At 50.6% G+C, this 27,624-nt stretch overlaps 3 protein-coding genes across 6 annotated transcripts; 2 read left to right on the plus strand and 1 right to left on the minus strand.

The window, feature by feature from the left end:
- The first annotated feature begins 3,366 nt into the window (after positions 1-3,366).
- LOC100842524 (F-box only protein 13) lies at positions 3,367-5,174 on the plus strand. The gene has a single exon (XM_003562612.4). It carries the CDS (start codon positions 3,713-3,715, stop codon positions 5,012-5,014), a length of 1,302 nt encoding a protein of 433 aa, XP_003562660.1. The 5' UTR covers positions 3,367-3,712; the 3' UTR covers positions 5,015-5,174.
- A 1,766-nt stretch (positions 5,175-6,940) lies between these two features.
- Positions 6,941-12,250, minus strand: LOC100842828 (alanine aminotransferase 2). Of its 2 annotated transcripts, none has more exons than XM_010237081.3 (15): positions 11,866-12,250; positions 11,419-11,469; positions 11,121-11,171; positions 10,954-11,019; positions 10,810-10,871; positions 10,194-10,272; positions 10,016-10,120; positions 9,760-9,870; positions 9,454-9,591; positions 9,150-9,224; positions 8,911-9,031; positions 8,673-8,827; positions 8,522-8,596; positions 7,947-8,150; positions 6,941-7,846 (listed from the first exon to the last, which is right to left on the minus strand). In XM_010237081.3, exons 1-15 carry the CDS (start codon positions 12,070-12,072, stop codon positions 7,547-7,549), a joined length of 1,800 nt encoding a protein of 599 aa, XP_010235383.1. In that variant the 5' UTR covers positions 12,073-12,250; the 3' UTR covers positions 6,941-7,546. The 2 variants fall into 2 exon arrangements, with proteins under 2 accessions (XP_010235383.1, XP_010235387.1); XM_010237085.3 differs by having other exon boundaries at positions 10,194-10,267; positions 11,866-12,248.
- Positions 12,251-13,779: 1,529 nt separating this feature from the next.
- On the plus strand, positions 13,780-24,806 carry LOC100843132 (protein NRT1/ PTR FAMILY 8.3). Of its 3 annotated transcripts, XM_003562614.4 has the most exons (4): positions 13,780-13,871; positions 22,495-22,675; positions 22,830-23,150; positions 23,239-24,806. In XM_003562614.4, exons 2-4 carry the CDS (start codon positions 22,613-22,615, stop codon positions 24,610-24,612), a joined length of 1,758 nt encoding a protein of 585 aa, XP_003562662.1. In that variant the 5' UTR covers positions 13,780-13,871; positions 22,495-22,612; the 3' UTR covers positions 24,613-24,806. The 3 variants fall into 3 exon arrangements, with proteins under 3 accessions (XP_003562662.1, XP_014758197.1, XP_014758192.2); XM_014902711.2 differs by lacking the exons at positions 13,780-13,871; positions 22,495-22,675 and having other exon boundaries at positions 22,818-23,150; XM_014902706.2 differs by lacking the exons at positions 13,780-13,871; positions 22,495-22,675 and having other exon boundaries at positions 22,979-23,110.
- Positions 24,807-27,624: the final 2,818 nt, after the last annotated feature.

Consider the following 27,624-nt stretch of genomic DNA (forward strand, 5'->3'; position numbering starts at 1 on the left):
TGAAGAATAAAATTGAGAAACTAACATGTGTTTTGGAGGACATGACGATGGCAGCCAACACCTATTCATCCTTAGTCTGAACTTGCCGGAAGCAGAACCTATAGCAGAAGGTGCCTGCAACAACAGAAAAAACAAGGATTCCATGCCATGAACATCTAAACAATTTGTATATGTAAACTTACAATAGGATTATCGGAAAAAAAATTAAGCAAACATCAATGGGGCAGTACTTCCCTGCAGATGGAGATCTAACCATCTCTTGTTCGCTTCATCTGTCTTGATCTCACGCATTCCATTCCAAAGATGAATGATTAGGCAGTTGAAGTGCCCTTCACTATTACAAAGTCACAAGAGATGACTCATCTAAGAAGTACAAAAGAAATAAAACTTCATTGTTGCAGCAAACAATTGATTCTTGAGTTCTGAAATAATGGTTGTTGTTAACTCAATGAGTTCCATACTACTCCCCCGTTCCCAAATTAGTTGACGTATTAGCAAAATTCCTAATAACAAGAAAAAATCAAGAACACCAACTGCTATTTAATGGGGAAACTGGACTGACTTATAATATGAAACTAGCTAAGTGCCCGTGTGTTGCAACGGTATTAAGCCATGTATACAAACAAGTTTCTATGGAACCATTATTTATATGTGGTGCACTGGATTAACAAGTAAAAATTCAAGTGCTCCATGACAAGTTTCTATTGAAGCATCAAGAGTTGACAAACCGTAGCCTATATTCAGGATTCAATTCACCTTAGTTCCAGACCTCAAAACTAATACATACTTCGTATTTGCTAGTATTTCTGCAGAATATAACTTATGAAAACATATAGGCACATGATTTTTGTGCAACACTCTTTCCTACCTCTTGTTAGGCTGACGGTTCATTTATTGGACTCAATTGACACCAGGCATGTCTCTGAAATTTTAAGATCTATGTTAATTAGTACAAAAAGGAATTAGCTGGGGGTATAGTAGCATAATGGCTAATGTTATGATAGCTGATGCCTAACAAGAGAATATGTGTACAACAAGAGTACTTCAGATTCATAGGAAAGTAAAATATGTGCTGGACAGATAGAATTTAATTGCAGAGATACATAAGGAGCAATATTTCTTTTTTCTTGCTTTGTGACTGTAATCGAACCTCTGCTCCTTCCCTTCCAGCCACAATCTATAGGAAATGGATGGTGTTAAAAGATACATAATTTCAGAACATCTATTATCTCCCATTCGTCTAGGATATGGAAAGATTGCAGTGAGCTAGCTATCACCAAAGATCGTTGTTGCTAGAAACCTTGGACATAGGGCCAAATCCTGAGTGAATCAGCCTCTTACCTTGTCTCCAGGAAGACCAATGTTGGAGGTTCACAGCTAAAAAAATTAAAGAGTAGTAAAGATTGGAGATACGCAGACCATCTACTTTACATAGCATATTTTACTCAAGATTCATGCATGTCATCTTCTGAAGCTACAACGCTTAAGGGAAACAAACAATTAAGTCACGATGATAATAATTAATAAGTAATCATCTAAGGGACTGCTCTTGAGCGGTTCAACTCTATCATATAGCTGAGCCATGTTTCTCGATCTTTGCCTAACAAAAATAAGACCCAAGCAAAAAGAAAATACCAAAGCCATCATAAGCAACCGAAAACGCTGTTAGCAGATGCATCAATCGAGATGCCGATGACCAGATACTGCCGTTGGTACTGCTCCTACTCTTGCGGAATGAGGTGATCTGCCGCCGGCGACCGTCGGAGTAGCGGACCGTGACCACCACCGCGTCGGAGCAGGGGAATGGCCAGATCCACCAGCGCCCTGCGGACGGCCTCCTCCAGCAGTAGGGGAAGGCCTGCTCGCTGCCCAGTCCGCCGAATCCGGACTGGGGATGGTCGGATCTGGTGGAGAGGAAGGGGGTCTGATCCCCCCTACCGCTGATCTGGGGAGGAGCGCGGCGCGAGCAGGCCGGGGAGCGGTGGCCGCGGAGGTAGGGAGGAAGAAGGGAGATGGGGGCGGTAGGGAGGAGAAAGGGGAGAGAAGGGAAAGGGTGGTAGGGAGAAGGGGGAGAGAAGGGAGCGCAGTAGGGTGGCATTCCTCGCAGGAAAGGTGGCGGCGGCGTGGGGCACGGCGGGGTGCACGGCGCGGGTACGACGGTGAGGCGCAGTGCGGCGTGGAGATGGCAAGAGGGGAAGAGAGACCTAGATTTGTTTTTTTTCGAGAGGTTGTTGTCTCACGGGAGTGCCTCAGGACTTAGCTGAAATATTTCAGCTCCGCGGGTGCATCTTTTTCCAGCCAGGTGGCATTCTTTACCTAGGGCCAAAAGTATCTCTCGGTATGGTTTTAGCTCACATTTGTTTTTGCTTGCAAATTCTCTTTCCCTAGAGTTACACTGTTTCTACCTTTACTTTACCTAGAAAAGAGAAATCAGCTTTAGGTAAAGATTTTTGCCCTAGGAAAAATTGTGATTTCTAACAGTGAGGATGATCAGGATTCCTATTTTAAACCCTGATCTATGCTGAATCAGACCCTAACGTCCCAATCCTTGGATTTTGAACACTAATCTTACCAATCATGATTAGTTAAGGCTTTTATTCCCAGCAGCCGCGACTTCTTCTTCAAAACAACAGTACGTCAACTTTGATCTAATCTATTGTTTAATCATGATGTGTGAGTTTATTTTGTTGTTTGTTAGGCTGTTAAATACTTTTGGTTGTTACTGTCATCATGATCTATATTCTGGAATTACTCATTAATTTGTAATTTCTCGAAATTGCTTCATATTCCAACACAAATGGTTAGAAATTATCTTCGCATGTGCTTTACAAGTCGAGAACCTGCGAAGCTCTTTAAAACCGACAAATCCGATGAGGACATCATCAACATAGAATTTATAAGCTTACTCATCAATCCCAGAACCATGTTAGCGAAACTAGTCCAATAAACACGATATCTGGGATTAAATGTCTTAATTAATCAAGATTATTAAGATAAGGGTTCGAAAATCCGGGATTAGAAGGTTAAGATCCGATTCAGACTTTGTCTACGAATTCAATGTTCGAAATGGACTTTTCTCAAAATTGAAAGAGAAAACAGGTGTGTGCAGAACGCCAAAAAAAAAAAAAACCCGTTCCTACAAATGTCGCGGGAGTACATGGAAAGCAATGCCATATGATTTTTTTCGGTCGATAAGATTCAAACTTTTTTTTGGAAAACTATTTTCTAAGACGCCGTTAAATCCATCGACGGGGAATTCGTCCCATGGAGACATTTGTCAAGTTTCTTAGCCACGCGCCCCCGGCCGTACGTTGGCCTCGGCTACTCGCCTATATATCCATCTCCACGACCACGACGGCCGGAGGAACACAACACACAGCAGAAGGCAGAGGCAGCGCACGCGCCACGCTCCCGCTCCCGCTCCCACCGCCACCGCTGGTTCCTCCCAAAGCGCATCTTCCTCTTTCTCTTCCGCTTTGCATGTCAACGCGAACAAAAAGAGCTTCCTCTTCCACCTCCACCGTCTCCTCCCCCACGAACCTTCCCCCCTCTTCGTCCACTCACGCCACACGGCATATAGAATACTGTAATTCATAAAAGCCGGCGACCTCACACCACCCTATAGTGCCTCCGGTTCTTCCACCACTCACTCTGCTCAGCTACCTCCTCTGTTTTCTCGCTTCGAGATCTTGGAGCGAGCGAGCAGCCAGCCATGGCGGACCGCAGCGGCAAGAAGCGCCGCAAGTGCGAGCCGTCCGGGCCGCTCGGGCAGCTCCACGAGGACATGCTGGAGCGCGTCCTGGCGCGCCTCCCGCCGGCCGCCTTCTTCCGCCTCCGCGGCGTCTGCCGCCGGTGGAGCGACGCCTCGCGCTCCCCTTCCTTCCTCGCCGCCTGCGCGCGCGCCCCGGCCCGCGACCCCTGGTTCCTCATGCTCTCCGATAACGAACAGCCCCGCTCCGCCGCCGTCGCCTTCGAGGCCGGCGAGGGCGCCTGGGCCTGGGCGCGCCGCGCGGACGCAGCCATACCGGAGCCAGAGCCGGTGCCGGTCGCCGCTGCGGGCGGGCTCCTGCTCTACCGCGCGCCAGACACCGGCGCGCTCACCGTCGCCAACCCGCTCACCGGCGCCTCCCGCTCCCTCCCGCCCCCGCCGCTGGCACCTCCCGGCGCGCGCCTCCACGCCGTCGCCATGTACGGCGAATCCCCCTACCACGTCGTCCTCATCCTCGGCGAGCTCCCGGACACGCTCTCCATGGCCAAATTCGACTCCTCCACCAACGCCTGGGAGGACATCGCCCCGCTCTCACGGACGAAGCCCGATTCGTCCTTGCCCGCTGACGCCGACGCCGGAGACGAAGACGAAGACGACGAAGACGGCGTGGGCGGCGACGGTAATGTCTACTTCCTGAGCAAGACGGGCGACATCATGGCGTCCACCGTGCAGCGGAGCGCCTCGAGGCAGCACTACGCCGCCGTGACGCTCAACGGCAGCCGCGGCGGGGATCCCGAGCCCGTGGCGCACTTCCTGACGGACTCCGGGGCCGTGGTGGCCTGCGACATCTCGCGCCGGGTCTTCGCCGAGCTCCCCCGCGTGCTGCCGGCCAGCTTCGAGTACTCGCTCGACGTCGTGGCGTGCGGCGGTGGCGGCGGGGCGCGCGCGCTCGTGGTGGTGCTCTCGGAGCTCATGGAGACGGCGAGCCTGCGCGTGTGGGAGTTTGTTGGTGGGGACGGCGAGTGGAGGCAGGTGGCCGCGATGCCGCCGGCCATGTCGCACGCCTTCTACGGGAAGAAGGCGGACGTCAACTGCGTCGGCCATGGCGGGCGCGTCATGGTCTGCGTCAGCAGCAGCTCTGTTGGCGGTGGCGTTGGCGAGGGCGAGAGCAGCGGCTGCTTCGTGTGCGATCTCGGAAGCAACCGGTGGGAGGAGCTTCCGAGGTGCGGCGCCGGCGCCGAGGGAGAGGTTGCGGACTTCGTGGCCGCCTTCTCCTTCGAGCCGAGGATGGAGGCCGCCGTGTGATCGTGATCCTTGCTCGCTGCCGTTAGCTAGCTCGTTTGCTTCCATTGATGTGTAGACAGTAGTATGCGTAGGCATAGCTAAGATGAATTTTGTTCATGTGATTTGAGATTGTTTCATGAGAATCAGATCGCCCGTCTGTTCGTCGTCTGTCGTGTCGTCCCAATTCTGTCTCGTTGCCACCGGCTTAGTAATTTTCTCGATTCCCGTTCCAACGGCAGAGCTCAGTACATACAGTTTTCTCTTCTTTCCTAGATTGTCTGGCAACCAATTCTATGGGTACACAAACACACGGGTGGCTAAAATACCGCGACCCAAGCATGAAGCACCCACCTTTGACCCTTGGATGTATCTACATTGTTCTTGCAAGCAAGCCCGATGATCTAATCCAACTCCAACAAATTAAAACAAGCATATATAAGTATGTGTGTGAGAAACTCTGGACAGCGCTCACTTGATCGATCAGGGCCTGAGGAAAGAAGGGGAACAGAACACTGCTGGAACCCGGTGTGAGTAAGTGAGCCTTTCTCTTTGGCGCACGGCACAATTGAGTGCGCAGCCACCCACTGAGACTGAGAGCCGTGCCCATGCAAACAGCGAAAGCGAGACCCTTTGCTTGGGACGGAAGCGCGGCCAGCTCGGCTTTGGCTTCGGCTCCCGCTGACACGCCTGCTTCGTCTCTCGTGGCCTGGGACTTGACGGCCGACCCAGTTGGCCAAAGTCGCCGGCAGCAGAATCTCCACGGAGATACCCCGGCGTCTTCGTGCAAAGCCCAACAGTATGCACGCTCCTGCCGCGGCCAAAGAAAGACGAGGAGGCGAGATTTTGGCCATTTGGGTGATTACGTCGGTCTTAAGTGCGTGCGTGCGCGTGTGTGTTGTTTAGCTTTTGTTTCTTGGCTGCTTGTTTTGCTTTGCTTTGCTCTGCTTTGGGCCGTCCGTGGCTGCGGCTGCTTTAGCGAGAGTGTGCAAACAAACCAAAGCTCCTCGCCAAAGCAGTGCTTACGCAGCTTTATCAGCGCAGCTAACAGCCTCAGCTCTCACAGAGCCTTCTTTTCTCTTTCACTCTCTCCATGGCTTTATTTATGGGCTAACAATAACCCAGTGCATGCAGAGGCTTCTTGTCCTGAATCTCAACTCTGTGTGTGTGTGATCAATCTGACATGTTCCGCTCTGTTGTGGATGGATCTTGGCTTGGACTTTCGGTGCGTGTTCTGGGGGGAGAAACGGCAGGGGGACCGACCGTGGAGGGAAAATGATGGAACGGTTGACAACGCTAGGGTTGTGAGATTATCCACTATCAGTCTATCATTGCGTCTATATCCCGCAGCCACCGCTTCCGGGGACAGAAAAATGATCGCCAAAGCCAGCAATGTTTTTCTGCCTGCTGGGCGTCTAGTCTACAGATGGCTGGTTTACACTAAAAGGTTTCTAGCTCGCTGACTCTTGGCTTGCTAGAATTTCTGCGATGATTTTTCGAGAAATTCCAGTGAAACTGAGATCGGGGGATCAAAAACCAAGTAACCAGTTCCGTCCAAGAAAAACAAGTGATCCTAAATTGTTGTCGAAATATTATATGTAAATAGACGTTTTATAAAAATAGATACATCTATATTTGGGCAAATTTGAATCAAGAATTTAGTGCCAGGGAGTAACCATTTACTCTAGCTGGGAAGAAATTTACAGAAATCAGATGTTTTACATGTAAAAATCTGAATCTGACGCTACCGCTTCATGAAGGCATGGAAGCAGGATAGGCTGGTCCAGGATATTGGTGGATCGAGACTCGCTTTTGGGCCCATCAGTGTAATGTAGTGTAGGTGGACCACCTGCATAGGTCGCCACTTGAGTTCCAACCAAAATGTTCTACTCATTACTGTATCTCATTCCCTAGACAAAACTACTGCATCTCGCTTTGTAACATAAAAAAGAAAATCTAATTTCGCACACACTTATTTAGTCTACGGGTTTTTAAAAGTACACTCGTAAAAAGCCACAAAACTTGCACAAACTTTGCCACAAGGACGTGTTTGCTTTTCCAAATAAAACTGGGCTACGAGCCTGTGACAAGCTCAGATGGAACTTCTGTTCAGACGGTCTTGTAATCTTGAATGCACACCTATCAAACATATCCTACTATCAATCAGTTCAGAACATAGGGGTGCACCTGACAGCAAGTCCACCGTGTCTTCTACAAGTAGCATTGTCAAAGAACAGAAGCTCAAGCTCCCATCATAATTGAACGTCTAGACTGAGATTTCCCATGGGATTACCCAAAAATTTCAGGGATGTGCTGCAAGATATCTCAGTCAGCATCGAAGTTTTAGTATTCTCTTTACATCTCCCAGGCACAAGACATTTCTCAAGGTTTTCCAAACATGAGATTCTCAGGATTCTGCAAGGTTTGATTTAAGAGCTATCTGTAACAAAAGGTGGGCCGGATTAGGTTGATTGATCCACTGAATGAGGTGGCAAGAATGGATGGTCTTATTATTTCGACAGAAATTTCATGGTACGCAAAGTTTGAGACAGCAGCCTAATCTCCGCGTTTTTCAGTGCTGGCCGATGCTTCCTCACGGCTTTCAGTGCTGGCCGATGCTTCCTCAAGGCTTTCAGTGCTGGCCGATGCTTCCTCACGGCTTTCATTACTGACGGATGCTTCCTCGCGGCTTTCATTACTGGCGGATGGTTCCTCACGGCACTCGTTACTGGCAAGTGATTCCTCACGGTATTCATCCATGAATTTCTCATGGAATTCCTTGAACCTGGATATGATTGCAGGTATCTTGTCCTCCTGTGGCAAGATCGTGCATCTAAAATGATATGTTCCAGGAGCCTTCACAAAAGTAAAATGCAACAGACGATGTTAGTGTAAACTAAAATATGCTTTCAACCAAGAACGTAGCAGCTTTTAGTGAGGTTTTGAGATAACTAACCTGACCAAATCCAGAGCCAGGAACAACAACAATTCCAGTAGCTTGAAGAAGGCGGAGAGCATAATATGCATCTGGGGAAGCCCCAGCTGCTTGAGCAGCTCCAATCGCCTTCTGGGGTAAATGAAGGCGAGGGAACAAATACATTGCTCCCTCGGCCTTGTTGCACGTGATGCCTTCTAAACTGTTGAATGCTTCTTCCAAGGCCTATGTAAGGTGAAGAAATGAAACAGTGCCCTTCAATATCTTGAGATAAAACACAGAAGAGGGAAAAGGGAAGCGATGCATTAAGAACATGTTTGGTTTTAGCCCAAGTTAACCCTACCAAAAAATTGTCTAGCCAAAATTTTGGTCGTGGTTTTGCTCGCCCAAGAGTTGACCAACATTGGCAAAAAAACAAATTAACTAGATTTGGCAAAGAGGCATTGGCTTGCCAACAAACCAAACAAAGGCCAAAAATATTTTGGCCATGACCAACAATTTGGTAGGGAAGAATTTGGTCACCATTCAAACACACCTTAAGGCTGCACTTCTACTGGAGCAATAGGTGGGAGCCTTCAAGAAAGGGCAGGGCATACCTTTGCACGTCGAGCCAGTGACGAAAGAATACCATCTTTCTCTACCATGAAGGATTCATAGGATTCATCCCCAGCCTGTAAATGTAACAGTCATCTACATAAGTCCCATAATTATTCCATTTTGTAACTGGTCTATGCATTATATACTGACCTTTGGTGGGTTCATTACAAGGCTAGAGAGAATTTGACCACCAATATTGGAACAGAGATTCACTGATGCCACCTTGTAAATTTGTTCCCTTACATCAGCACTAAATCCAGTTACTTCCATGTAGCCTCCTCGTTTCCCGCATTCTCCGTAGTAACCTAACAGAATAAATAAAATGTCTTGCCATATACTGATAGGTGCACATGAGAAAGAACTGCAAACCACAGGAGGATTCAATTACCTTTTGAAACAGACTGGAATGACACCAAAGGAAGATCGTCATCAGTGTATCCCATCGATCGTGCGATCTTTTTGAAAGAGTGGAATTGCTTATCTTCAACATATATGTTTTCTTGGTAAACCTAGAGGGGGAAACAAATCAACAAGTATGCTTAGAAGCCGTAACAAGTCATATGGGATATTTGAATAGCTTGTGAATATTGACACAGGCAAACATTTGAATACAGATTCTAGGCTCACCTCGTCTGCAAGAAGAACAAGTCCTTCGTTCTTGCAGAATTCAACAATTTTCTTTTGGTTTTCCTCGGCGAGAACCTTGAGAAAGTAGAAGTGTTAATTAATCAGTACACCAAGATCAAATTTCTTGAAGAAACAAGACTTAAAAGAGGATATGTTCACCAACAATCTGGCTACCATGTTAGTCGTTTATCTAATGTAAGTATGTAACATAGCAACAATAGCTCATGACTCAAAATTTCCTTAATCTACCATTAAGAAAATCTTTTTGTCGTTCTTCTCAGATAAAAGATTGATCGATAATAACCTGTCCAGTTGGGTTTCCTGGATTTATGACGACAAGTGCCCGGACAGTGATACCCTTCGATCGAGCCTCATCTACTTGCTTTTTAAGCTCTTCAACTTCCAGTCCCCACCCTGTTTCTTCATCAAGGAAATAAGGAACCTGAAATCAAATTTGTTCTTCATATTAGATTATCTGAAGATCAAACACTGTAAGTTTAGTACAATGGTCAAACATCAATATGAATTCATTCAAAGCTACCGCCTCCAAGCAGCTCCAACAAAAAAAGAAAGAAATGTGTGGTATCAGAAGCATTGACATAGAACATACAAAAGAACCACCATGAAGAGTAATTGATGCAGAATACAGCGGGTATTGTGGAAGAGGGCAGAGAATGCCATCCTTCTCGGATCTTATCAATAACTGCATCATCATGTGCACCTAGGTGATAAGAAATTAAACTGGATTAGCAATTACTAGCTGGATTTATATGTATAGTCAAGCATTTTACTGCTAACTGGAAGAATCAATGTCCTTGTTGCTTGTATATGATCTGCCATTGTTGATATTAATCCATTATACATACCGCTGGGCTTGCTCCATCTGTTAGGAAGATGTTATCTCCACTAGCATGAAAACCATCACGGGCAGCAATTCCAGCAGCAATTTCATCACGCAAACCTTTTATACCCTGAAATAGACAGCCATGTGAACGATCAAACCCAGCAAAACATGACGGCATTATTCCAAGAGTATGTAGATACCTGACTATGGCTATATGCTCCTGTCGCTCTTCCTGGGATCTTGTCTAGAATTTGCCACGCTCTCTCTATAGCATCTGAACTGTATGAAAACAAATATATCAACATTCTAAAATGCAACAGGCGATCTTAGTGTAGCACCCAAGTGGTTCACAGCCTTTTGAATGAAGTCCGTTAAAATTCTGAAATTAAACATTCACCATAACCATGCAACTACAGTCCGAATACTATAAGTATTACTCTTGGGGAAATAATCTCAGTACCATCTAAGGGTACTACCTCTCAAAGGTGCATAACTACGAAAAGCAGGCCACATAACTACATACTGGGTGCGCATAGCAGCTACTGTACTCTTGCACTTATGCACTGGTTATGTATTGCCATTCTAACCTGTTCAGAATACCTCACATAAAAACTGTCCATATTGATTAAGCCAACTGTAAAATCAATACTGTTGCGAACCTATTCTTTGAAAAGACCGATACAATAACTTGGTCCACATTGCTTAAGAGTCCTTAAATTCATTACTATCAACATAAGAGACTGTACGAGGGAAAAAAGATTCAATCATTTAGTACTAATTAACTTGTACTCATCAAAGATCAAGTGGTTGGTATACCTGTACAGAGCATGGGTTTCACTTTTGTCCAAGAGAGCTGGGTGATCACATAAAGAGAGGACCTGACAAAAGCAATACGAGCAAGTAAGCAACCATGGAACAAGCATTCATCACAGAACTAGTATCCATGGCATACAAACTCACCTCTCTGAAAAATGTAACTGGATGTTGACCAAGAGATTGAGGATTTCCAATGTTACAATAGAGTATCTGCAATTTATTAGACAAATGCAGGTAAATCCATTGATAGGATTAGTGTAGTGGAAAAATCTTCTGACAAGAGATAGAGTTGACGGAGTCACAATACAAACCTCATCAAAAGGAAGGGATTCTGGGTGTTTCTGTAACTCATTTTCCAAGTTCTGCAGGGGTAAAGCTAGACCATGATTCAAGTTTCTAAATAATGATACTCCGTACTAGAATTAAACATAGACATGAAATAGCACAAATAATTGGAAATTCTACAGATGTCAACTACAGCAGTACGTAATTGACTAACAATACTCCGCACTTGACATCCGCAAATATACACCGGAGAGCAAAATTCCTTCTAAAAATCTGCATATCAATATCATAGTCACCCAATCCAAGGAAAAGGGCTCCACAAACCTGAGCATGTGTAACTATCTCTCCACGAACAGCGTATTTGAACTCCAAGACCTACAAAAAACAGAATAAATCACATCAGATAGGAATATCGAATGATGTGAATGTAAAGGACTAAGTTTGTGGCTTTGTGCTATAGCTATAGGAATGACATTGCTGCTGAGAGGTCAGGTACACATGTTACTTTTATCAAATTCTCCCAGTAAATACTAAGATTTGAGCCCCCACTCTTAAACATATAAACTCAGAACCAACTAACAGTAGAAACTAGAAACCCGATCAAATATCGAGAATTGCCTACCCCGATAATTGGGTCGATTGCTGAAGCTAAGGAAAGGAGTGGAGCAGTAGCAAATCGACCAAGTATCGAAAAATTGCCTACACCCATCATCGGGTCGATTGCTGAAGCAAAGGAAACGAGCGGAAGAAGGGGGCAGGTAAAGGTCGCACCTTGGGGTTGATGGTGTCGAGTGACACTGGCGGGGCGATGGCGGCTGAGGTGGACATGGCCCTCGCCAAGGCGGCGGCCATCGCCGCCGCGGACGGCAGGGGAGGGCGAGGCAGCGCTGGAGCGGTAGATGGCGCGGCTGGTCTGGCGGCGGCCCGCAGGGAAGCGGACACCGCGCGGCGCGCCCTGTCGGCGACGAACCGGCGCATGGTGGTAGGGAGGAGAGACTGGACGCGGCAGGGGCAGGCAGCGGCGGCGATGCTTCGAGCGATGAAGAAGAGATCGCGGCGGCGCTGCGCTTGCAGAGGGAGATGCGGAGGTTGGTCACGGCACGGCGCAACGCGACCCGGGACTCTTCTCTCCCTTTTTTTACAGTTTTGCCTCCCCGGCAAGAAAGAAAAGAGACCCCGAATGAATTTGAGAATTTTGCTTGACCGGAAAGAAAAAGAATCCCAGATGTGTCTCTTTTAAACTACAAGTATAATTCAAGAAAGCCAACCTTTAATCTTCCGAGACAACATCTCATTAGGTGCTTGCTAGATCAAAGGTGGATCAATTGATCTCCTGGACAAGAGGAGAAGGATGTTTTCTTAAATTGGACCATTATCATAACAATGTTATTCATGTCCATCTGGGTCAAGGCCCCCATCAAGTGGAGATGTTGTCTGGACTTTGAGAAAATCGGCGAATGTCCACCAAAAAAGAGAAAAATGGGACGTCATGGCAAAAGTTCACACTGAGTATTTGATTTAGGGGTGGAACCATGTCGTGAGAGAAATCATTATAAAAACACGTCACAGAGTAATAGTGTGGACATGACAGTGAAATCATGCCACTAGGGAAACAAATGGCTAAATTACGTAAGAAAATGGTATCGTGGAGAAACCGTGCTACCGAGGATTGTAATGTCATGGGTAACAAACCATACCACAAAATAAAATTGTGTAGCAAAACCATTCTGCAAATGAGAAGATATTATGGAAAAATCATGCCATTCATAAAGTAGTGTAGCGAAACCATGCTACAAGTTGAATTTGGGTTTGATTTCTTTAGGTCATGGATATAACCACCTTGCTAACCATGCAACACGTGACACACGTCGTGCCTTTCGTTCGTTCAATCAAATAGTGCACATCCAACTAACCAGAACTAATCAACCAAGCAATGCCACGGAAAGATCGAATCATATCTGTACGTGATATCCTCACGATGACCAAATTGAAGGATGTTATTGGCCCAGCATTACAGAAACGCTAGGACATACGCCGCGAAATTTATAAATGTCCAAAGTACCAGTGGAATATCACAGGCACTCACTTCCAGACAAACAAAGGGTCGCGTACATACTCGCTTGTCTCGATTCGACGATTCCCTTATCCTTGATCTTGATGTATATAGGACGTTGTACGCTAGCTATAGCTTATTATAGCTTAACTTATACGGGCGAACTATCCGGCGAAAATCCTCATTCAGTGCAAATCGTGCAAACTTCATAAAAATCACGTTTAGAAGTTTCAAAAAAATTCTAAAAAAATACAATATGTTGGGACTGTGATGTTCTACGGACCTGCAAAATCTCAAGTTCAAAATCAAAAGCATTTGGGAGAAATTAAAAAGAGAAATTTACAATGAATAGTGTCAAGCACTGAAAAACCACTATTCATGCAGAATTTGTCTTTTTTGCTGCTACCAAACGAAATTGAGTTTGGACTTGAAATTTTACGCATATATAAAACATCACTTTTCTAACATATGCGATTTTTTTTGAAAAAAAAATTGAACTTTTTTCGATGGAGTTTTCACAGTTTGCACCGTAGAGGTGGTTTTCACCGGATACTTCGCCTTGTTAGAAAGCTAGCAGAAGCTCTGCTACCTGCTGTGTTTATGAGCTTATCTTCGTCCTGGTCTCATGGATGAGAGGTGAGGACCGAGGAGAAGAAGCCTCAACCTCCTCTGCTCCATCTTCCTCTCTCTGAGGACATGCGTGGTCATCTGCTGCAATCCATAGGTACCCCCCCCTCTCTCTCTCTCTCAGTGTCTGTCAATTCATTCGAAATCCTATCTTTCTAAATCTTGCACAGTTAACTCATTCGGAAATTATATTCAGTTCTTCTCTGTAGCCCCTCTTGTTTTTGCTCGACACAGAACAGAGAATTGTTAGGACAAGTGTTGTTAGATTAAGTATAAACCTTTTCTTTTTTGAGGAAAAGACGGTCGAACCCGTCATTCGATTAGAGGAAAAGAGAAACTGTACAGCATCGGATCAAAGGGATCCGACAAGAGAGAGGGGAGGGGAGCAAAGAAACAAAAAAAAACCTCCAGGAGAGAGCCCCCGAGGGTTTTTTGGAGGGTTTTCAAGCTAGTTGTCTCCTGGGTCCAAGGAGCTAGCAACAGCCCGGTTCCGTACATCCTCCCAAACGAGATAAGCAACCTGTAGAGCTGGGAGAGCTTTGGAGCGGAAAATTCTTCTGTTCCGTTCCTTCCAAATCCCCCACCAGGTGGCAATGAGTTTGCCGCTAACAACCCTTTTCTCCTTCTTCGGGAGGCCATGGAGCATGCCATCCCAATGGACGTTGATGTTGTCTTTCGGGGAGATTGTCATCGGTGTCGTGGAAGAACTCCAAGTCTGGATGAGGTTCCAAACCTCAGTAGTGAAGCTACAGTCTCTGCATAGGTGGATGATAGTTTCGTTGTGGATGAAACAAAGCCGGCAAATGGGGTCGTGAGGCCAACCACGGATGGCGAGGTTGTTAGCCGTGAGAATTTTGCCGTGTGTCAATGTCCAGGCAAAGAGCCTACATCTTGGCGTCGCCTCCGCTGTCCAAATCTTCTGCGTGGAGAAGGGGGGGTACCGTTCCAATGAATTGGACACGGTAGGCCGATGCCGCGGAGTAGGAACCAGAAGGGGTCCATCTCCACGTGATAAAGTCGTTTTGATCGGACAACTGGATCCCATGGAGGCACTCCCAGAGATCAACAAAGTCGGCCAGCTGCTAGGCGGTGCCAATGCGGAGCAGGGCGCGCACCCAATTCCGGTTGACCAGCTCCTTTTGCACCGTGCGATTCTTCCGGGTGGCGATGGCAAAGAGCCCTAGCCATCGATCCTTCGGAGAGGAGCCGTCGGGGAGCCAAGCGTCGTGCCAGAACAACGCCTTCTCCCCGGCGCCAAGCTGAATCCTTGTCGATGCCCTGAACAGGGCCCGCTCATCCGGGCCGCAAGGAGGAGGGAGGCCTTGCCATGGACGTTCGCGGTCGGCCCATGAGAGCCACAGCTAACGCAGCCGCAGGGCTTTGCCGAACCTCGCGAGGTCCAGGATCCCGAGGCCTCCCCGCTCGCGGGGCCGGCAAATTGTGGCCCAGTTCACCAAGGGGAGAGTGGAGGGCGTCTGTCCTGGCAGTCGAGCGCGCGTCCAAATGAAGACCCGTATGAGTTTGTTGATTTGGCGAAGGATTCCGGCCGGAATCTTGAAAGCAGAGAGGTGGTAGGTGACCATTGCCGAGAGGACCGAGCGGGCGAGAACCACCCTGCCCGCTCTAGAGAAGTGGGATCCCTTCCAGCCCGCAAGCCGGGTTCTAACCTTGTCGATCAAAGGTTGGAAAGCGGTGCCCTTGAGCCGGTTTGGGCTGAGCGAAAGCCCCAAATACATGCAAGGGAAGGATCCCTCCTTGGCAGGGAAGGCAGCGAGGGCCGAAGCTGATTGGGCCTCGTCGCAGGCAATGGTGAAAATCTCCGACTTATCAAAATTCGTGCGCATTCCGGTGGCATTGCCAAAGAGCATAATGAGGCGATGGATGGCCTGGAGGTCTGCTTCCCGGGGGGAAGAGAGATCCCCGCGTCGTCGGCGTAAATGGAGACCCGAACGTTCACTTGAGTCGCTCGGAATGGTTGAAGGATCCCTACCGAGGCAGCCCGCTTGAGTATGTGATGTAGCGGGTCAATCGCCAAGATGAAGAGCATGGGAGAGAAGGGATCGCCTTGACGGAGTCCGCAGCCGTGGTGGATCGTTGGCCCCGGCACTCCATTAAGAAGGACGCGGGAGGAGGCGGAGGAGAGGAGCATTGTGACCCACTGGCACCATCTTCGCCCGAAACCGAGCACTGCCAGAAGCTCCAAGAGGAAGGGCCATGAGACCGAGTCGAAGGCTTTGGAGATGTCGAGTTTGAGGAAGCATGCCGGCTCCTTTCTCTTGTGAAGATCCCGAATGATGCCTTGGACGAGGATGAAGTTGTCATGGATGCATCGTTGCTTGACGAAAGCCGATTGGTTCGCCGAAACCAGGTCCGGGAGGGCAGGGGCTAGACGCATCGACATTAGTTTGGAGAAGATCTTCCCTAGGCTGTGGATGAGACTAATTGGCCGGAAGTCCTTAATGGAAGAGGCATCCCCTTTCTTGGGCAGTAAGACGATGTTAGCCGAATTGATAAGGCATGAAGCGTGGCGGCCGGAGTTGGCGAGGAAATCAATGGCCATCTTGAGATCCGCTTTGATAGTCTCCCAGCAGCAACGGAAAAATTTCCCGATGAAGCCGTCGGGGCCCGGAGCCTTCATCGCCGGTAGTCCGAAAACTGCCTCCTTGAGCTCTTCCATGGAGAAAGGGGTCTCCAGGTGGCTGAGGTCCCGTGGGGCATATCCCAGTTCATGCCAATTAAGGCCCGTCGTGCGGGCCATAGGCGTGCCCAGGAACGCCCTGAAGTGGCTAGCAATCGCGTCCTCCTTCTCCTGGTGTGTGATCGCCATGCCCGAGTCGGTGGAGAGGGCCTGAATGAAATTCTTCTTCCGTCTCCCATTTGCTTTGATGTGGAAGTACCGGGAGTTGACGTCTCTGAGCCTGATGTTGGAAATACGGGCGCGTTGTCTGATCCTGCTCTTTCCAATGGCGGCGAGGCCGATGTATTTGTTCTTCATAGAGTCGTGGAGTCGTCTCTCGCCCACCGATAGCTGCCTGTTTTCCTGTGCCACGTCCAATCGTCCAATGATCTCCGTGGCCACAGCCATTTGGATGTTGATGTTGCCGAAAGACGCTCTATGCCATGCCTTAAGCGCCTTGGCCGTGCGAGCTAGCTTGACGTGGATAATCCTCGCCTTATCGTGGGAGAGGACTGGTGCATCCCAAGCCGTTTTGACAACTTCCTGACAACCCTCCATACCTGTCCAAAAGGCTTCCCGAGGGAAGGATTCCGAGCCTAGGAGCAGCAGCGGTGCGTGGTCGGATACGGCCGCCGGCAGGGCCTGCAGTGAAGCGGCAGGGAACAGGAGATCCCATTGTGAAGTGCAGAAGAATCGGTCGATTCGCGAAAGCGTGGGGTTTTCTTGTCCGCAGGACTAGGTGTAGCGGCGCCCGGTCAGTCGTAGCTCGCGCAAGGCAAGGAGGTCCAGGGCGTGCTTGAAGCTGCGCATGAGACGGCGATTGAAAAGGGAGTTGTTCTTGTCGGCCGCGCGGTAAATGAGGTTGAAATCGCCCAGCAGCAGCCACCTGTCTCCCTGGGTGACTGCCACATCTTTGAGCTCCTGGATGAACGCCAGTTTATTGGCGACACCTTGCGGCCCGTAGACTCCCTTCACCTGCCAGGAAGAACCGTCGGCCCTCCAGGTTACCTTGGCCGAGATCGTGTTGGTTGAGGTGGTGAAGTCAAACAAGGAGAAGAAGCGGGAAGAGGCAGCCAAGATGATGCCTCCCCGAGTGCCATCCGCGGGGAGGAAGCCAAAATCGTTGGTGAAGTCCGGGCCTAGGAGGCCGGAGATCGTGAAACGGTCGACGTTTGTAGCTTGGTCTCCTGCAGGCAGATTATGGAGGCATTGGCCTCATTCGCGAACGCACGTACAACAGCGCAGCGGGCAGGGTTGTTTAGGCCCCGAACGTTCTAGCAGAGAAAATGGGTCGAATCGCAGGCGGAAGGAGGTGTGCTTGTCGTTGTCGTCATTGAGGAGACAGGGAGGCAACACACATGATTCTAACATTCTGAAGCGACGACAGGTGGGGCCAGTACAGAGGCGGACGAACATGATGAAGGTAAAGATCCCAACAACTACTGCAGTTCTGAAAGCGAAACAACTGAAAATACGAAGACATCTTCTTCCGCGGGCACGATGATGGGGCGGGCCGTGCCGCTGGAGACGGTGAAGCTCGCGACATCTAGACAACGGGGACGTCGCGCCCACGTCCAGTGCCACGACCAGCTCCTCTACCCATGCCTCTGGTCGGAGGCGGCTTCTTGCTTCTCTTGGCCTCCTTTACCAAGTCCTCAATGGCAGCAATGGCGGCGTCCGTCAGGGGAGCCGTGAACAACTAGAGGTAGGCTTCCTTTGCCGCCGCGTCGAAGTGGGACTCAGGAGGAAGCGAGCCCAAGCGCCTGGCCACCAGCGTCTGAGCTGCCTGCTCAGTGTTGAGGCCGGTGTTGGGCCGGTTGGCAAGTCTGACGCTGCGGCGAACTACAGTGGGAGCACCTACCATGATCGTGGTCGGAGGTGTAGTGATGATAGGCGTGGGCAGTTCGGCGCGAAGCCCCTGGATGAAGTTGTCGATGCACGACGTCGTCAGGGAGCCTGGATGCTCCCTTGTGCTGGGCGTGGAGCACAAGTCAAGGTCGGTGAAGGGGATCATGGGATCCGGGATCAGGGACGGCGCGGGGAGGGATGCCGGCGGAGTGTCCCATGCCGGCACGTCCGTTGGAGATGGGGGTGCCACCTGCAGAGATTTCAGAGAGGGAGGGGGCAGGTCGTTGATGTCGAAGTCTGATGTAGCGGCCGTCACGGCAGCGTCGGCGGAGAGGGGGACCTCAGGCTCTACCGAGGCAGTCGGAGGGAGCCCTGACGCGATGCGATGTCGGTGTCGATGGAGGCCGGCGTCGCCAAGGTGGTCGGAGAAGGCCCAGCCGTCGGCGATGGGGGGGACGGGCCGTGGATAGCCCGTCCGGGCCGGCAACCACTAGGAGGGGTCGAGCTAGCCAGGCGCCGGGAATCCAGATGGCCGCGAGATGCGCGTCTACCACGCGGGCGCATCGGTCCAACGGAAGAGGATTGGCGCCTCCGGTCGTATCGTGAGGAGGCATCGGCCGGTACGCCTCGGCGCCGGGGGTAGGGGGCTGCGCGGGGGCGCCGCCCCGAAGCCAGAGCCTCCTTACGCCCGGTGCGGCGTTCCTCCCGGTTCCGGCGCCTATCGTGGTCCCTGTCACGGTCGTTGTCACCTCCACGGTCTCCGTGCCGCCCTCGTTGCAGTGCCTGGTTGGAGTAGGCGGGCGTTGTCCATCGTCGCGTCGGCCCGCGTCCAGTTCGCCGTGAGTCCAGGCGTATCCCTGGATAATGCGGCGCCCGCGCGGCGCCATGGTGTCGTCCTCCTTGGTGCGGGTGAGGCCAGTGAGGTCTTCGACAACATCGATATGGATGATGAGCTTTGAGTGGCGTCCCTCCAATCCGGAAGATGGCGTGTCGTGCGCCATCACCGGCATGAAGAGCGGGGCGGCGGAACGCGACTCGTCCTTGTTCTCCATGAGCGAGAACCAAGTGTTGCGCGGGATGGCAGCTGGGTTGTCGGTCCAAACCCAAAAGTTGAAAGTCGTGGTGTTGTCACGTCGGAGGGAGCTGTCCTCAACGAAGTGGACCTACGCCCTTCGGCCGACGATGCGTGCCGCCGTGTCCTGCGTCCACGCGTGGACCAGGACGTTCTCGACACAGAGCCGCACATAGTAGGGCATGGTGACCCATTCCGAGTGCCGTTCCGCGCTCCAGGGGAGGATCAGGAACTCCCGGCCATTGGAGTGGAAGCGCTCGCGGTCGACGGCGGCCTCGCGGATGGTCTGATCAGCGAGGAACACCAGGAAGTCTTCGGGGTAGTGTGGAGACACCTTCAGGTCGTCGACATGGACGCCGAACTCGCGGTTGAACGCCTCCGTGACATGCCTCGGTTCCGTGCGAGGTCGGTCCATGCCGATCGTGACGAGGACGGCGTGCGTGCGGTAGGAGAGTTCCGCAATCTGCATCTCTTGCATGATCTCCATGACGTAGCGGTTGTTGTCCGGGCGTCCCTGGAAGTCGCCACCGCCCGCCATGAGAACAGCAACGAAGGAGCGGGACGCGGAGATGCGGCTGTAGGGGGGACGGGGTTGAGGTGGGTGGGGGAGGCTGGTTCGGCCCTGCAGAAGCTTTCAAGGTGGCCTGGACGGTGACAGCGCCAACAATGGCGTTGTTCCCTGCAGGTGGCCACAAGGTGTCAAGAGCTGAGACACCGGAAGCAGCGACCCTTGAGGCATTTAAGAAGGGAAGCTCTCCGCTCTCCCGAGAAGGAAGTGGTGGCCAGCTGCTCGGCTCCTTGGTTGCTGCGACGCCACCAATGCGGCCGCCTTACCGTTTGCCGTCCCTCAATGGGAGCCATGAAGGCGCCGTCTTGTCGCGTCGTTCTTGAGGTGACTGGACGATGCTGCCGTGGAGAAATGACTCTGCGCCTTGAATGGGCTCGCGGCGCCTGAGCTCCTTCTTGAATGCGCGGCTGTCCCGAAGGCGGCCGCCCTGGCGGAGGCCGCCCCGGCGGAGGAGGTGGCAGCGCAGTCCGACTGACACCGGGGGCCCGGCGGCCAGGTGCGCCCCAGCTGTCGTTGACAAGATGGGGTTGTCCGCGGGGTGGGGAGCTAGGCGGTGGAGGAGGCAGCTGGGGTGCCTTAATGGCGGATCTTGGCGGACTAGCAGCATTGAAGGCGGAACGAGAGGAAATCTCCCGATCTGTCGCATTGAGGGCGAGCAGCGTCCCAGGAGCGGATCTTCTGTGCGGAGGCGTGTAGATCTAGGGAGGAGGGAGCCGGATCTGTTCCCGGGGAGTGGCAGAGGTCTCCAGCGGCACCGCCGGCAGAGGGAGGGAGTCGGGGACGAACTCCCCCTCGTCTTCCTCCTCCTCGCACGCGTCGGCCCACGAGAGGCGAACAGGGAGGGTCGTAGCACGGGGAGAGTGGTTGGGGATGGGGGTTGGTGGCTAATTGGGTGTGCGTTTGGGTTGACTGGTGGTGACGAGGGGTTCCATTTTGTACGGTACTTAAGTATAAACCTTAGGCTAAGCATTCATTGCATTGGAACACCTAAACTAATAGTGAAAGCGTCCTTACTGCTTTTTTTTCGAAAAGGAGGAATGCCTCCGGCCTCTGCATCGATCGATGCACACAACCATATATTATTAAAATCATCCAACATCCAAAATTATCCAAAGTACAAGTAGCCGGTTACCAAAATTACATAGAGTGAAAGGAAAACATCAAAATCCTTCCGGCCTAAGACATGTGCGCCATCCAAACCGGCTGAATAACTCCCGTGCGACCATCCCCAAACGGTTGCACCCAGAAATCATACATCCCTGAGCCTCCGTCCGAAACAGTAGGGACCACATAAAGAGCCAATGGGACGCCCGAAGAACGACCTGTAAGAAGTTAGCCACTCTCTTGTTATGAAAAACCAAATCATTTCTGCAATTCCATATAGACCAACATATCGCACAAGTCCCTACAAGGATGAGCGAGGCAATTTTTTTCTCAACACTTCTAAGCCACCGCCGAAACATATTAGTAACACAAGATGGCGGCGGTAAATTAAATGTCACAAAAACGGTGCGCCACACCAAACGCGCCATCGGACACAGAAAAAAAAGATGTTGAATGGTCTCATCTTGATCATAGAAAACACATTTCTTGTTACCACCACAATTCCTTTTCGCCAAATTATCCTTAGTAAGAACCACCCCCCGACATAAGTACCAAGCAAAAAAATTTATTTTAAGAGGAACTTTAAGTTTTCAAATAACTTTATGTCGAAATTGTCAATCATTATCAATAAGCGAGTTGTACAGCGACTTCACCGAATATGACTCAGAAGAATTCAGTCTCCAGTTAAAGGAATCCGCTTGATCCACAAGATTGACAGACTCGAGCTTATGACACAACTCCAATCAAGTCACCAGACGATCCCCAACAATTGCTCTACGAAATGCAATATTAAAAGGATCCGCCCCCAACATTTCAGTCGTCCTTACTGCTTGTAGTGCAGGAGTAGGCTATATCTCGCTGGATCGGTTCCAACATTTCGAGCCTGCAAGTCTAAACAAAAGATCGCAATGACGCCATCTGGATTACACGCGGATGCATCAGGTAAGTAGTAGCAGAAGGAACGCTGTTCTTTTTGCGTGTTTACGTGGCCCCCTTTCTACAGTATACAAATAGACAATGCAGACACCTGTATTCCCGTTACGACAGAAAGAAAGAAAAGTCAGCGATTATCCCCTATTTGCTTCGCCGACCAAATTCAATTTAGCGTGTTGCTTGCACGAAATTGCCGGTTTATACTGTAGATTATTGGGAAATTGTGCCACAGAATCCATTTTTTCAAGTTGACACGCATATACAAATGGGAAATTGTGGCGCAGAATTAATCCTTTCAAGTTGACACGCATTCAGCAAAGATTTAGTCGCGTGCTGCTGCTGCTGCTGCTTCAGAGGGAGCTAGAACTTAGTATCACAAACGTGCACATCACTGCAACGAAATCTTTGCTTAGTATCACAAACGCGCACATCACTGCAACGAAATCTTTGCTTGACCGGATAGACTTAATTTTTTTTCTAATCGTTCCATCAACACTAGTAGTGTTATCATTTTGCAGAGCTCCTATTTATAGCAAGTTCCTGAGAGGCAGGGGTGTACAAAAAAAGAGTCGTTTCTGTTGCGAAGCTGCTTCTTGTTCTGTACGGTCCGTCCGAGAATATTGCTGAGAAGCTCACATGGAAGGCGCAGCAGATGTGGAGAGGCCACTCATTCATGATCATGATCATGATCATCCCCAGGTTTCTGTTGCCTAGAGATTATTGTGGTTTGAACCACTTTTTAATTTTTACCAGTGTTTTGTACAGTACAAAATTTTTGAACCACATTTTAGCATCTCGGTCTCATACGCATAAAACAAGTCTATAACGATTTAGTTTCTGAATTCTCCTTCAGGACGAATGTTCAAAATACACAAGCGATGGAACTCTCGACATCAACAACCAGCCTGCTCTGAAGCAGAGCACGGGCAACTGGAGAGCTTGCTTCTTCATCCTAGGCACCGAGTTCAGCGAGTGTCTGTGCTTCTTCGCCGTGGCTCGGAACCTGGTCACGTACCTGACGACGACGCTCCACGAGAGCAACGTCGGCGCCGCCAGGAACGTGTCCACATGGATCGGGACCTGCTTCCTGACGCCGCTCGTCGGGGCTTTCTTGGCCGACGCGCATTGGGGCAGGTACTCCACCATCGTCGTCTTCCTCTCCGTTTACCTCCTGGTAATTGCAAACCATAGAAAATTTCACTCAATCAGCTTTAATAATCTGAACAAAACTGAAGAATTGATCGATCCTCGTTTGCTTCCAGGGCATGCTGATCATGACACTATCGGCATCGCTTCCACTGTTCCAGCCTTCTTCTTCTCCCAACGCCAGCGGCATCCATGGTTTCGCGGTGTACATGGGGCTCTACCTCGTGGCGCTCGGCACGGGCGGCATCAAGCCCTGCAGCTCGGCGCTCGGCGCGGACCAATTCGACGGCGCTGACCCGGCGGAATTGGTCACCAAGGGCTCCTTCTTCAACTGGTACTACTTCGCCATCAACATCGGCTCGCTGCTGTCCGCCACGGCCATCGTCTGGATCCAGGACAACGTCGGGTGGAGCGTCGGCTTCGGCATCCCAATGCTGGTCATGGCGCTCGGGCTCGCCGTCTTCGTCGCCGGCAGGAACTTCTACCGCTACAAGCGGCGGCCGCCGGGACACTGCAGCAGCCCGCTGACAAGGGTCGCCCAGGTGGTCGTTGCCGCCGTCCGGAATTGCCGGCTCGAGCTCCCCGATGATCCATCCGCCTTGCACGAGCTGTTATTACCTTCTTCTTCTTCACTCGGTAGTACTACTAAAGAAGAAGAAGAAGGGGATTACTGCAGGATTGCGCATACGAGCCAGTTCAGGTTCTTGGACAAGGCCGCCATTGTAGAGGAGAACAAGAAGGGGAAGAAGAAGAAGGCGGGCCCGTGGAAGCAGTGCAGGGTGTCGCAGGTGGAGGAGCTGAAGATGCTGCTGCGGATGTCGCCGGTGTGGGCGTCGCTGCTGCTCTTCTTCGCGGCCACGGCGCAGATGTCGTCCACGCTGATCGAGCAAGGCATGGCCATGGACACCCGCGTCTTCGGCTTCACCGTGCCGCCCGCGTCGCTCTCCACCTTCGACATCGCCAGCGTGCTGCTCTGGGTGCCGCTCTACGACGCCCTGCTGGTGCCGCTGGCCCGGCGCCTGACAGGCGAGAGCAGGGGGTTCACGCAGCGGCAGCGGATCGGGGCCGGGCTCGCGCTGTCGGCGCTCGCCATGGCGTACGCGGCGCATGTCGAGGCGTGGCGGCTCTCGATGGCGGCGGCGGCGGCGCGGGAGACGGAGGGGAAGAAGAGGGTGGGGATCATGTGGCAGGCGCCGTGCTACTTCGTGATGGGCGCGGCGGAGGTGTTCGCCAGCATCGGCATGCTCGAGTACTTCTACGACCAGTCGCCCGAGGGCATGAAGAGCCTCGGCACCGCGCTCGCGCAGCTCGCCATTGCCGGCGGGAACTATCTGAACTCTGGGTTGCTCGGCGCCGTCGCGTCGGCCACCGGGTGGATCACGGACGACCTTGATGAGGGACACCTGGATTACTTCTTCTGGTTCATGGCTGCTCTTGGCGTCGCCAACCTGTTGCAGTTCGTCTACTGCTCCACTAGACACAAAGGCTGAAGATAGACAATTACTCCGTATTAGACTCTCTTTTATTTTTTTGCGAAAATCAGTATTAGACTTTTCGTGTGGCCAGTTTACTGTGGATTGGAATTTGTAGTTGATGTGCATTTGGTCATTTGGAATAGACTAATAGAGGAGAAGAATTCCGATTTTTTTTACTTTTGTGATGAGATAAGATATTAGACGTGAGACATGTCATTGTTTTTGGAAGGAAGAGACATGTCATTAAGTAGTTACATGTAGTGTGACGATGAGGAGGCCCCTGCTCGCGTGCAAGAAATTGGAATGAATGGAAAATTTCCTATGTGACATATTCCTTAGTTAAATTCTCATGTGGATTAACAAATCGAACAACCTATATTGGAAAGAAAAAATCTGAAGGATTCAAGTTCTGTAAAGTTTTTCATGAAAATCGTTTAAATCAACGAGGCCATAAATTTACAATCCTTGATGAGATTAGACTTTGAGCGTGCGTCTGCACTCTGCACACATTGGCACAGCAAGCCAGGGTCGCCTGACGGTGTATCCGCCCATGTGTTGGGCCCAAATAACCTTTTCTAATCCATGTCAAGGGCCACCACAAACAATAAAACTGGGCCGCTCGGCCTCGTGACTTGGTATTTGGGCCGTAAACTCTGCACCACATCCTACAAATCAACCAGAGGCCAGGGCCCAGGTGCACACTTCTGGTTCCGCTTCCGCGGCACCCCAATTCCCTTTCCGGCCCCAAAACAGGGAAAGCAGTAACGAAGCCCGCGTCCATTGCCGCACGCGTCAGCAACTCTCTCGACTCGTCCGTGGCGGCGTGCCGCAGCGCACAGCGGTACGTGGCGCGTCGGCTTTCCTTTCCACGCGCGCTTCCCTGCGCGTGCCGCACGTCCTCCATCCGCGGCTGCCGGCCGCCGCGAGCGCATTCCCGCTTCGCATTTCTCTTTTCCCATTCGTCTCGTCGTCGTCGCCTCTGGTTGGTTCTTACCCGCGCCACGCGTCGGCCTCGGTGTCCGCCGGCGCCCGTCCCGCCTCCCTGCACGTGGACGCCTCCCCTTCGCCCTTCCGAGAGAAACGCAAACCGAGAAATCCAGGCGCCGTCTTTCCGGACAAATCTTTCGAGCACACGGCAGCCAGCCATACGTCGCCACGTCTAACCGGCCTTTATTTCCGCGTTCCCAATTCCTGTCCTGTTGCACGGTTGCACACCTCGGGGGGGAATCGGGGCCCGTGCACATGTACTGTACCCAAAAATGGAAAGGGGAATAGGCCTGGGAGGCTGGGAGGAAATGCTAGATTCCCCGGCGCGCACGCTGGACATTCGAGTGCTGGAGCCAGTGGTGGCTAATTTTAATTTTAGTATGAGATGATGGCAAGCAAGACCCTAATCAACGGGGCCTTTGACCCCATCATTGGCATTATTACCGCTGCCTCACATCCTCCTGGTCCGGGTCCGCCTCTTCAAAAGCAAAAGAAAACGCCGCGCCACTGCACCTCCACTGGTGTCGGACCGGCGCGGCAAGCCGTCCTGGAATTCGGCCTTCCTGTTGCCCAGTTCTATTTATCTTTATTCACAGTCCAGTGATACAGCCCCCCCCCCCCCCCCCCCCCCCCCCGGCACATGCCTGCAACTCCGCAGCCTGCTTTCAGCCTTTCAGGGCCTCTTCCGACCACACGGTCGCATGTGAATGAATATCCATTGCATCTCAGAGTCCTTCCGGCCGAACCTCTCTGTAACAGTAAACAAAGAGCAATCCATAGTTAGCCTCCTTGGTCGGAGGATCGAGGAGTTTTCTAGAACGTCTGCCAACGTCACCGGATGTTCTTTCCCCAAGATCAGCTGCAACCACTTCTTTGTATACGTTCGATATATACCCTCCGTATTTTCCTTTTCCCTCGCAAAAGCGCGATCCTCCTCCACGACCCCGACAACGAACTAGTCCACGTTAATTTCAGGCCCATAACTCGCATCACCATTATGCATTTTCTGTTCCACACAGACACACCTGAATGCAGCCAATAATCCACATGGTCCATACCGTACCTGCACCACAACAGGTCCTGAGCGCAGAAATCCCCACCCAAACAACAACAAATCCCGGGCCATTATCGCTTCTCTTCCGCAGAAAAGAGGCACTCTAGCTTACATCATTTCGCAATCATAATATTTGTCAGGCTCAAACAGCGCTAGTTTCCACACTAAAATATCGGCACATATATACCTGTTCCGGCGTCAGGCGTGTAAGCAAGCCTAACCTAAGAGGAAAGCGACATAATCCGGATAAGGGCTATCGCAATTATATCGATCGATCTTTGTCGACATCTATGTACGTATGTTGGGCTTGCTGAGGACCTCAAGTTTAATTTTGCGTGCCCCGTTGATTTGTCTCCGGAATCTTTAATTTGTAGAGGGGTTTTTTTGCATCTGATTAAGATGCGGGAAAAGCATTGATATGAAGAAAGGGATCGAAATGATCGATGTGTGTAGATAGGCTTGGGGAATGGAACATCTGGAAAGATCTCTCCTTCTTGGATTTAATTGGAAGGAGATTAAACTCATCATCGTCATCAAGCAAGGTGAAGAGAATCTCGCGGCCATCACGTATTCATCTGCTAAAGAAACGCCGTTCCTAGCTAGCCAGATGAACAGAGAACCAAGCAAAATAGAAGATGTCTTGGTTGATGTAAATGTGTATGGACACAAAGGTTTTTTTATTTATAGACCATGGATGTTGATGTCCTCTCATTCGTCCAGATGGTTCGAAGGCCTATCCATTGGTGACCGTGCTGGCTACTGCCGGTGACTCGACCGAAGCAAACCGAAATTTTCTCTCTTTCTTCCTACACCATGGGGCCTATAACTCTCTAGCCCTGACATGTACGGAGCACTACTTCTTTTCATCAGAAAGAAATTTTTGGGTGGTACTGTAGTAATGATCATAACACCATATAAAACTGAACTGATTTGCAAGCGATTAGCTCAGCTATCTCCGAATTGATTTGTTGAGGTTGCTGTCCTTG

This window comes from Brachypodium distachyon, chromosome 1 (assembly GCF_000005505.3).
Source record: "Brachypodium distachyon strain Bd21 chromosome 1, Brachypodium_distachyon_v3.0, whole genome shotgun sequence".
In the NCBI taxonomy this organism is placed as follows: domain Eukaryota; kingdom Viridiplantae; phylum Streptophyta; class Magnoliopsida; order Poales; family Poaceae; genus Brachypodium; species Brachypodium distachyon.